The following is a 12,318-nucleotide window of genomic DNA, read 5'->3' on the forward strand; positions in this document are numbered from 1 at the left end:
ATTGTCCCCCAAACACAAATTCACTAACAAAAAAAGGTTACAGAAACAAAAAAAATCTACATTTTGCAATGGTGCTCTTATTCTACAGATTTAAATCCTATTGAGAACCTGCTGTGTATTGAAGACACATGACAACCTAAATCATTAAAAAAAAAACTGAAAATGTTCTGCATAGAGAAGTGGTCCAAGATCCCTCAACAAATGGTCTTCAAACTTTGTTCAAGGAGATAACTCGATCTTACAATTAAGCCAGGTCTAGTTTTCATCATCCCCCATTCGCTGCCATCACTGGAGGAAGCTGCATCTAGACATGTGCCGCTATTCTTGTCAGGGGTTCACCAAATAATTTGAATGGGGGTGCCAACATTTTTGGATCCTATGTTTTTCTTTAAGTTTTGTTTAGCTTTTTCCCCACATAAACCTTAGTTTACGCTCAAAATATAATTTATTGCATGTGTGGTATATTTAATACGTTGATTTTAGCTCACTAGATAGATATACAGCATGAATCTATGTATTTTTAACGGCATAAATGGTTTTAACCACTGGGGTGCCCATGGATGACCACTCTGTTTACGATAAGTCTTAATATAGATTCTTAATATAGATTCTTTATAGGGTGTGCCCTGAGAATATTCTGACTTTCTTGGTTTTTATCTGCTCTGGGTGTGCCCTCAAATCAGGTCAATACAATTAAGCTGTGCAGCAGAGCAGTAAATTATGAGCTTGACTCGCTTAAGATCCCCAAACATACACTTTCCCAGTTGGCAAGCAATTTGTGAGTTATAGACCCGGTTTTATGACAGCCATATGCTGAGCCTACCTCTATCTCTTCAACACAAAGTTTTCTAATCAGGATCTATCATTAAACAGGATTCACCATAAATTTAACAATTACCACCCCTGCCCATTGACAACATATAATAACACACCATAAAGACTGAATGTACCCTGTTACTCCTGCTCTACAATAACTGTATTTTATAGTTATTAGTCCTTTATTGACAAGTATATGACTATTGATATATATATATATATATAGAGCAAGGAATTAGCGTGAAGCGGCAGAAAACATTTTGTGGGCCATGGTAATATTGCTGGGAATATGTAATTGGATAGGAAATGCCTCAATAGAGACACCCTTTTCTAATGAATTATTAACTAGGCTTATAACTTACTATATATTTTTTATATTGTTAAAGAGGCTCTGTCACCAGATTATCAAATCCCTATCTCCTATTGAATGTGGTCGGCGCTGCAATGTAGATAACAGCAAAGTTTTGTGTTTTTTCGAAAAACAATAATTTTTGCCCAAGTTATGAGCAATTTTATATTTATGCAAATGAGCTTTTCAATGGACAACTGGGCGTGTTTTCTCGTTTTACCAACTGGGCGTGTATTGTGTTTTTACCAACTGGGCGTTGTGAATAGAAGTGTATGACGCTGACAAATCAGCATCATACACTTCTCATCGTTCCCACCCAGCTTCTTTCACTGTAGACACACAGCGTGACGTCACCCACAGGTCCGTCAACCTTGGCGTCGGACAAAGAAGATACATCGGCTCCAGGCGTCCAAAAGGTTAATATGCTCGTCTCTAGGGAATTTGCTATGCTTACCTGCACATGGAGATGCTGAAGCTGATTCAACTATACCCTCTGACGCCTGGAGCTGATGTGTCTTCTCTCTTCCGACGCCAAGGTTGAAGGACCTGTGGATGACCTCATCGTTACCACCCAGCTTCTTTCGCTGCAGACACACAGCGTGACGTATGACTGGGCTGTAAGGGTTCTTTGTTCATACACAGAACTCAACATGATGCCCCACTACAAGGTACCACCTCCATAGCATAGTCTGATCCTACAGTCATACTCCCTTCCATCTGTCCCATACTTCTTGCCAACCTACCGAATGTATGTTATGTTAACCTGTAACTTAGTAAGAGGGAAGGAAGTATCATTGCAGGATAAGACTACACTGGGTTTGTGTCAAGACTTTAGCCTTGAAGACACGTAAAATTGCATAGGAGTTAGAAAACCTAAGGATATTTTTAATCATGACTACTTGCAAAGTTGGTCAATTTTTAATTTTAGAGGCATAAAAGCAATATATAAATGGTTGTAAAGGTGGGCAAGCCCTTTAACCTCTGTGACAACCACCCATGCCAAGGTTGTCTCACTGAGGACGTGAAAGAGTTCCAACTACTCTTACACGTTCACCTGAGGCAATTCTTACAGAACCTACTAATAGCATTCCATCTCGTGCAATTCAAACTGAAAAAGTAAATCAAAATCCACCAGTAGTTCTCACTGCGGAGACCTGCAGAAGGGCAACCTTGTGGCCCAACATCAACCTCTTCTGAAGTGGGAATATTGCATTTTCAGTGTGCCTGTTTAAATGAATATTCATTGGCGTATGAAATGGAGACTTGTGAGTCTTAATCAGTGTTATTAGCTGGTTAGGGTCTTGCAACACTCCCTGGCGCCCAATATATAGCACAGAGGACAGGGGGAGGAGCAGCACAGTACAATAAGTTAATTTCTCTCATTATTATATGGGCACTGAGGCATCTGAAAAAGAGGCATGCAAACAATTTGCAACAGAGTCATACCGGTCACTTGTCCCCTGGTAAATGCTCCTTCCAAATATTTCTATTTGCCCACTTATCTTTTCTCTCATTTATTTTTTTTATGCTGTAGAGCAGGAAAAACTGCAACCAAACAGGTACTTACACAATTGTTGTGGATACACTGCTTTATGTGGTTCACTGAAGTGACAACTGAGTAAAATATACCTTTTAATAGTAACTCGTTTTAAAAACAGGGGTAACACACCACTGTGAAGTAAGCCCCACCGTGAAAATTTAAAAACGTATTAAACAAGAAACACTGAGTCATTATGATAAATATATCTCAGTGTTTGCAACAATGTTTCACTGGAACCAGCATTTATCCTGGGCACAACAGTAGTACAATCCCCAAAAAGCACCAGTGTCCGTAAACAAACACCGGATCTCCTAGCGCTGGGTGTAACACAATGCTACTGTCCCCTATGCAGACATTCCATGTACAATGAAAGACCCATCGCGTTTCAGATACTCATCCTCAGGGGTCCGTATCTTGGTCACTCTGGCCTCATCACCAGCGATAATAGTATTCAACAGCAGGTATTCTGCTGTGCGTCACGGGAAGATGCTCGTATCGATGTCAACGGCATACTTCATTGCTGGGTTACTATAAGCACCATAACTCCACCCCTCGTATTTGGCGGCGCTACATGAACTGACCAATCACAGCACCCTCTCGATTCGTGACACCTGCCCATGTGACCCCCCCGCCGTCAGCTGACAGCCAGGGGTTATCATCGACCGCATCAAGCCGAACGCGCAGGCGCAGTGGAAGTCAAGGACGTATCGCCCGGACTGCCAAGTAAGAGGAAGGTAAGAGCAAAACGATAATTTGTTTGTAAGTATATCTTGCGGGACAGTTACCCACCGCAAGTGGACTACCTCAAAAAACAACTCTCTAGTTTATAAACACATATTGGGTGGACAAGATTAAGGAGTACCTCCCATTTAGAATTTCTGACAAAAGATCTCTTTATATGTTGGCTGGCCAATATGGCCATATCAAACATAGTACACTATGCAGGATAAAACCACCCACCCAAAAGGCAACCCATGGTGAATATTGGCCGCCTAAAGAGGAATGGTATTACATATTAGATAAAATACGTATAATTAGTCTGCTCGTTTAAACCCGCTGGTTGTATGCATGCCAGTCTATGGATCCATTGGGCTTCTTTGCGTAGAATTAAATTGTCCCAGTCACCTCCTCTTTTTGGGGGTCTAATGAGTTCAATTGCTTGAAACTTTAAACATGCTGCATGGCCTTGGTGTTTAGCATGCACATGCTTAGATATTGGGGTGTCCCTAGCATGGATAATGTCTCCAACATGCTCCCTTATCCGGCGCCGAAATTGTCGTGACGTTTTACCCACATAATTTAGGGGGCATGGGCATGTAATAAGGTAAACTACCCCCGCTGTTTTGCAATTGACAAAATCCCGAATATTGTACTTTTCCTGTGTTGCAGCACTGGTAAAGCTATTCCCTTTGAGAATGAAGTCACAAGCTTTACAGCTACCACATCTAAAAGTGCCTGGTATTTGTCTATCCAGCCACGTACCCCTAGGTAAAATGGGGTCAAAACAGCTGTGCATGACTCTGTCCCTAATGTTTTTCCCTCTCCGATACGTGACAGAGGGCCACTGTGTGATCTGATCAACCAAATCTGTATCAGAACTGAGAATACGCCAGTACCTTTTCAGGATTTGCATAATATCATTTTGTTTAGAATCATAGGTGCCTATGAGTCTCGTAACTTGTTCTTCTTTACGTTTTTTAGGAACCAGAAGACATTGCCTGTCTGCGTCCCTTGCTCCCTCATAGGCCTTTCTGATTACACCCTTGGGGAAACCTCTATCCTTCAATCTGGTCTTGAGTTCCTGAGCCTGACACTCAAAATCACCCATGGAGCTACAATTCCTGCGTACTCTCATAAATTGACCTTTTGGAATGCCACGTTTGAGGGGATAAGGATGACAACTGTTCCATTGCAAGAAACTATTGGTTGCTGTTTCTTTCCGGTGTACCTTGGTACGAATTGTGCCTTCTCCTGTTTTTATAATTTTCAAATCCAGAAAAGACAATTCTTTTTCACTGATCTCACATGTGAACCTTAGCCCTATATCATTTGTATTGAGGGCTGCTACAAAACTATGGAACTCCTCTGCTGTAGAGTTCCAAAGAAGCAGCACGTCATCAATATATCTAATCCATAGTCCAACGGACGAAGTCCATTTAGCAAAACTGTCCCCAAAGACAATTGTCTCCTCCCACCAGCCAAGAAATAAATTTGCATAGGTGGGAGCAGCAGGACTCCCCATTGCAGTGCCACATTGCTGATGAAAGATCTTGTCTTCAAAGATAAATATATTTTTTTCAAGAACAAATTGTAATAACTGCAAAACAAATTGGTTATGGGCTGCAAACTGAGTGCCCCTTGATCCAAGGAAGTACTCGATTGCCTTACAACCCAATTTGTGAGGTATGGATGAATACAACGCCTCAACATCCAGGCTAGCCAACAGTGTGTCTTTCTCCAAAGTGATACCGTCAATCTGTTTCAGAACATCCATAGTGTCACGTACATATGATGTGAGACTCAAGACAAAAGGGCGCAACACCTGATCAACATATGTACTCACATTTTGAGTTAAATTATTGATGCCTGAAACAATAGGTCTGCCACGTAAGGGGGGATACCCTTTGTGGATTTTGGGCAGGCTATAAAAACACGCCATGATGGGAAATTTTGGGAACAGGAACCCAAACTCGCTTGCACTGATCAAAGATCTGCTCTTTGCATCACTGCTTTATGTCTTGCACTTCTTTTTCGCGGCCGTTTTTTTACGCGGCCATTTTGAAAAACGTCTGTGTAAAAAAATGCCCCGTCGGAACAGAACGCCGTTTTCCCATTGAAATCAATGGGCAGATGTTTGGAGGCGTTCTGCGTCCGATTTTTCGGCCGTTTACAGCCCGAAAACACTCCGTGTGAACATACCCTTAAAGGAACAGTGTCATCACAATTTTTTTTTTAATATGTTAAAGATGTTAGTGCTTTATTAAAAACGTTTATATTTATTTGTGTGTTTGTGTTTTACTTTTTCTTATTTTTACACTTTTTCTTCCCTATGGGGGCTGCCATTTTTTGTTCCATTTCTGTGTGTGTCGATTAACGACACATACAGACATGGAATACGGCAGCCACAGTCCCATAGGGACTGCGAACGGGTCCCGTCCCATCCACTTCTGTGTACGCCGTCTGTGTGGGAACTGCGCATGCGCCGCTCCCACACAGTCCAATTTGAAATTGGCGCCGTCCGGCACCATTTTCCTGTGGACCGGAAGTCGCGGCCGGACAGTAATATTACTACTTCCGGTCGCGGCTTCCGGACTTGTGCACTTGGACCAGCGGCAGCAGATGGAGTGGACGGGCCGGAGGGAGCCGCGGCGGCAGGAGCAGGTAAGAGATTTCAATGTATGTTCGTGTTTGTGTACGTTTACTACTGTATGTAAACCTACTACACTGTGTGTTAGCTCAAAAAATGGCGACACACAGTGTAGGAGGTTAGACCGTTCAAACCCCTCGTTTATCCCGGCACTAGCCAGGATAAAGGAGGGGGGGGGATGCTGAGAGCTCACTAGAGCGAGGGCTTTTTACCCAATTTTGCAATGCTGCAATTTTGGGAATAGCTCCATCTAGTGACCAGCAATGGGAAATATTATAAATTAGAATTAATTTATAATATTTCCTGACTCACGAAAAAAAAAAAAAAAATTAGAACAATCTTAAAATCACCTACACACTAAATGTTTAATTAAAAAAAACAAAACATGTTTTTCTGGCAACACATTCCCTTTAATGATTATTGGAAATGGATTGATTTCTATAGGCAATCCCACAGTTCTACTTTGCTTTTATACACCTGACCCCGTTATCATGATAGAGAGAAATAACATTTTGCTAAATCTATCCATTCCCATACCCTAAGCATAAGAACAACAAGATTGGTAAGACCAACTAAGTTCTAAAAAAATATAAAAGATTTAAAATAAATACAGCTGTGTATTATTAGAAATACTGTATTCTATACTATTTGTTCATTGTGGTGGTACGCTTTCACTGAACATTTTTGGTTAAAAAACTGCAATTTACAGCAGCTGCATTGATCAAACGTATGTCGATGTAGATGACACCTTGAGACCCTCCCGTAGACTTGGTACATGCAGCCAACCGCTCGGTGTCTTTCAAACCACATACAAGCCTTTTACACATGTCACCCTTCCCTTTAGGGCTAAACCACATAGAAATACAAGAGAAAGCTGAATAAATCTTGGCACGCCTCAATTTATTCTCACAAATAGTATGTGCTTCTGATTGTAGAAAGTTTTCTTAGAAGTAAAAAAAAAGTCTGTGAGAATGTGTTTACAGCAGGGCAAGACTTCTCATGAACACGTGTTCAGGGGACCACAGTCTACAATGAACATAAGGGGGGCTGGTATGTGTAAGAATTGTTACTATGCCATAACCCATAAGCTCTTTCCCTGTTGTGTGGTTTCTTGCAGATGTACAGCAGTTAAAATCTTAACATTAAACATGTTAGCTAATTGCATAGGTTCCTTTATTTGTCTTTTAAAAAAATATTAAGAAGAATCCAATTTAAATACTTGGAAAGATAAATGTCCGAGTTGTTCTGCTGTGTCAAGTCTGACAATATCTGATTGAATTCTCTTCTACATAAATAGTAGATTCTTCATAACAAGTGCCCACACAGGTTTCCACCCAGACTTCCAGAAAATGAATGGCATCTGCTCTGTTATGAAGAGTTAAAGGGGTATTCCAGCTGGAAACGGCTAATTCCATAAGTTCTACACAGTTAGTATGGAGCAGCAGCGCACATACTTTACCACCTCTCCATACATGCTCCTCTCACTGCGGTTGGGGGGGGGGGTCGTTACGTGGACCCCTACGATCTAACATTTATCAGATCTCCAGTGGCTAGGTGATACATATTTCATACATGATGCCACAAGGTTTGCACGCCTGGATTTGGGTATTTTCTGCCATTCGTCTCTGCAGATTCTCTCAATCTCTGACAGGTTGGATGGGGACTGTCGGTGAGCAGCCATTTTCAGGTCTCTCCAGAGATGTTTGATTGGGTTCCAGTCAGGGCTCTGGCTGAGCTACTCAAGGACATTCACAAGGTTGTCCCTAAGTCACTCCTGCTTTGTCTTGGCTGTGTGCTTGGGGTCATTCTCTTGTTGGAAGGTGAGCCTTCGGCCCAGTCTGAGGTCCAGAGCACTCTGGATCAGGTTTTCATTAAGAATATCATCTTTCCCTCAACCCGGACCAGTACCCCTGTCCCAGCCACTGAACCCCCCCACCCACAGGGATAGTTTTGGGCAGGTGATGAGTAGTGCTGGTATCCTCCAGACGTGACGCTTAGATTTTAGGGCAAAAAGTTAAATTTTGGTTTCATCAGACCACAGAATCTTGTTTCTCAGTCTGAGAGTCCTTTAGGTGCTTTTTTGCAAACTCCGGACGGGCTTTCCTGTATTTTTTTTTACTGAGGAGTGGCTTCTTTTTGGCCACTCTGCCGTAAAGCTCAGTTTGGGGAAGTGCTGGTTGACCTGCTGGATGTTTCTCCCATCTGCACACAGGATCTTTAGTATTATGGCGGCCAATGTGGTCTTAGGAACTTTCAATGCAGCACATATTTTTTGTACCCTTCTCCAGATCTGTGCCTCCACACAATCCTGTCTGAGCTCTACAGGCAGTTCTTTCCTCCTCATGGCTTGGTTTTTGCTCTGATATGCATTGTCAGCTGTGAGACCTTATATAGACAGTGGTGTTTCTTTCTAAATCATGTCCAATCAAATGAATTTACCACAGGTGGACTCCAATCAAGGTGTAGAAACATTCCAAAGATGATCTAGAGAAATGGGAGGCCCCCAGAGCTAAAATTTCATAGGGTCATAGCAAAGGGTCTGAATACTTATGTCCATGCAAAATTTGAGGTTTTCATTTTTAATAAATTAGTTTCTAAACGTTTCTAAAATTCTGTTTTTACTTTGTCATTATGGGGTATTGAGTGCAGAATGATGGGGGAAGAGTGGAATTGTTTTTTAGTTTATCACAAGGCCTCAACATAACAAAATGTGAAAAAATTGAAACGATCTGAAGACTTTCCGAATGCACTCTATCTGCCCGTTTAAAAGGGCCTTATGCCATAATAAATAGCTCCCTGATGTTACCATGCACATTTTTTGCAATCACTTTCGAACTAATTTCTTACACAAAAATGTTCATGGGTTGGAAGTGATCTTCTAGAAACCAGAATCACAGCTTACCCGCATAATATTGATCAAAATATAAATGCATCTATGGCCAGCTTTACTGACCGGTGGGCTGTCAACAGAAGACACACTCAACTGTATTACCACAATATGTCCATGTGCATAAAATCTAAATCTAATGTAAATACTTAAATTTGAGGTTAAATATACAAAATCCACTAAGCTTACAGAAGTCTCTAATGCTACTCATCATGGGAGAAAAATAGGAAATTTCAACGATTTAATGTTTGTTTTTTAATAAATACAAACATTACTCATAGATCCAAATTATTTATGTGTAAAAATTCTTCCAACTATCTAAAGATTTTGCAGAATGTTAGTCTACTTGGATTAACTGGTGAAGTTTCTATTTATACAAAGAATATAAAACACTAACTTAATATACAATTATATCAGATTTTTGGGGGTTTGTAGGGTTCAGTATTTGATTAACACGTACAATTAGACCTCAGGAGGCCTGTTGTTTCCTTTACAATTTAATTGTGCGTCAAAACCATTACTTCTTCAGAAATGACTAAATTTAAGTTTATGACAATGTATGGCTGGCAAAGTTTTTTTTCATACATTCCAGGTCTTCCTTTCGAAAGTGCAATTCTTCTAAGAGCTTGGATACGAACTGTGTGTATTGTAGATTCTGCTCAGAGTCCTTGTGAAGAGGCATTGTGGGTAATAAACTGAAAGAGAAGAAATATATGACATAAACACCAATAACAAAGTAATAGTTTTATGATCAGTTACATAGTTAGTATGGTTGAAAACAAGACACATGTCCATCAAGTTCAACCAATTAAGTTGCTGAAATTCTAACTAAAAAGTAAAAACTAATATGGCTGCATTTCCTGTTATCACTTTAGCAAAATGGTCACCAGAACGGAACAGAAAAATGCCAATATAACTGTAAGTAAAAGAAACCTAATGAATAAACTTTAGCTATTGCGCTAACTTCAAATTGACTAGTAAATGTAAAAACAAAAACTAATAATGGACCATTCTTACATTTTGGGTGGAAATTTCTTTAAAGGAGTTCTCGGCTATATCTGGATATGCGACTTAAGTAAACCATTGTGTCTGTATCCTTGATACAGTATCTCATACAGAGATATAGGAGCAGCAATCTGAAAACATTGCCGTCTCCCCTATAGAGCTACAAAAGAATCTGTTTAAAATGTGTCCAATGGAGTCCCCATGGTTTACTTCAACCATGAGTCCATAAGAAGCAATTTTGGAATACCCATTTAACAGCCAACTATTTCCGCTTTCTATTCCAAATTTTATTTCACAAATAAAACATAAACCATATGTGACACGCAAACTGCCATTTACAGTTCTGGAAAAGATTATAATATTCACTGTTTAGAACAAAAGGATAAAAATCTGTAAAATAAAATCTGGTGAAGCACACTTTTAAATCTATTGCTGCGGCGAAGAAAAATTGACCTCACATTTAGTTCCAGGACAAGATTTCAGCTAACGTGATTCTCGCAGCAAGATTTTAGAAATGATTATTTCATTAACTTCAGCCGCAGCCGCTGGGCACATGAAATATGAATAGACAGAACTCCTGGGAAGTGATGGATCAATAACCACAGAGAAAGAATCAGAACTTTGCATTTTATCACAGGTTGAGTGGCGAGGGCACTTTTATATCATCTCTCAGACACTGCTAACACTCCTTTGGCAGCAAATACACATATATTTAATGGACACTTCTAGAAGAATATTTACATGAATGGATAAATACACAATTATACGTGAACGCAATTGTTCTTACTATTCGCAAGCATGGTGTTTTGAAGCATATCACCACGTTACATTTTTCTCCTGGTCTAAGCAGGTTTTAATCCCCCCGGCTAGGACAACATGGCTTCCCAACAACTAAATATTTCTTAAGGTGGAGAGGTTCAGTAAAATCTGGCTACTAATGCGAGTCTCCTGTAAGACACTTATGCTAGCTTACATCATATTGGCAGTTCCACCACAGACCTTTAGCACATATAATACTCCTTGGGCAGCACTATAACCATAAGACATAGTCTACAAGTAAGAAAACCTATATATGCCTCATATAAATGTATATAAACGAAAAAACATCCTTCAGACATATGTTAGTCCAAAAATATAAACTTTATTGTTCCACAGATGGAATATCCTCCCAAAGATGTCTGTACAAAAAACATACATGTTTGCCTTGAGGAATGGCTCCCACTAAGCAATCTTTTTTGAGAAAACCAGGTATGTCAATGACCAGACTTTGTGTGCCTTTATTTAATGGGCAAAGCACCTGTGTAACCCACACTTCCAATCGCATCTGATTTATTGAACCACATTTTGCCAATTGGCTATTAGAGAAGTCATTAACAGAGAGGTTCACTTACAGGATTACCCCTGCACTGTGGATGGTTACAAAAGACAGTTCAACTGTTTGTGTGTTATAAGTTTAGTTAGATTGGGTGAGTCTATAATTGTGACATATAACAAGGCCACATTTTACTGGTAATCAATGAAGACATCGTATATGATGTCTGCATTGATTACCAGTAAAATGTGGTCTTGTTATATGTTACAATTATAGACTAACCCAATATATATATATATATATATATATATATATATATACATACATAGAATGTAGTAACGGCACCAGGACCTCAAGGTAGATGAAAACAGGGTGGATTTATTCAGCTCAAGAAAGCGATGTTTCGGTTCAACAGGAACCTTTCTCAATCTCTAGCTTAAGAAAGGTTCCTGTTGAACCGAAACGTCGCTGTCTTGAGGTGAATAAATCCAGCCTGTTTTCACCTACTTTGAAGTCCTGGTGCCGTTACGATGTTTTATGGTTTTTTTCTCTATCTAAATTGGGGAATTGATTCATCCCCAGGTGACGAGAACATGGCCTGATATATGGGTAGGTTGGAGTGCTGTGTTCACTTGTATCTGGACTGATATATATATATATATATATATATATATGTGTGTGTGTGTGTATACACACACACACACACACACACACACACACACACACACACAGTGTTAGTTTTATTTGCCTTTTATAATCACACAAAAGCACCAGATACATAATAAAACAACTTAAGAAAAAGTGTCAAATAGGCAGGTCAAATCTCTTCTCAAAGAATATTACCAGACAAAAATATAACATAGGAAGCAAGAGCAAACAATGTATAAAGCACATAAAATAACATTATAAAGAGGTTGTGTGCCCCTGAGATAGAAGTTACGTAAGAAGAATTGTTATAACGGAGTAAAATGAAGAAGGAAAGAGATGTCTGAAAGTCAGAGGCTGGAGGAGGGAGGAATAAAATAAGAAAAAGAGAGTCAAT

At 39.9% G+C, this 12,318-nt stretch overlaps 1 protein-coding gene across 2 annotated transcripts in view; it reads right to left on the minus strand.

Moving 5' to 3' along the window:
- Positions 1 to 8,673: 8,673 nt before the first annotated feature.
- The window catches only part of RPAP2 (RNA polymerase II associated protein 2), a 78,876-nt gene continuing 75,231 nt past the window's right edge, over positions 8,674 to 12,318 (minus strand). For both annotated transcript variants that reach the window (XM_075833213.1, XM_075833212.1), the window contains one exon: positions 8,674 to 9,654. In XM_075833213.1, coding sequence (XP_075689328.1) covers positions 9,507 to 9,654 — 148 coding nt within the window. In that variant the 3' untranslated portion in view covers positions 8,674 to 9,506. The remainder of the gene's footprint in view (positions 9,655 to 12,318) is intronic.

The sequence above is a fragment of the Rhinoderma darwinii genome, chromosome 7 (genome assembly GCF_050947455.1).
Source record: "Rhinoderma darwinii isolate aRhiDar2 chromosome 7, aRhiDar2.hap1, whole genome shotgun sequence".
In the NCBI taxonomy this organism is placed as follows: domain Eukaryota; kingdom Metazoa; phylum Chordata; class Amphibia; order Anura; family Rhinodermatidae; genus Rhinoderma; species Rhinoderma darwinii.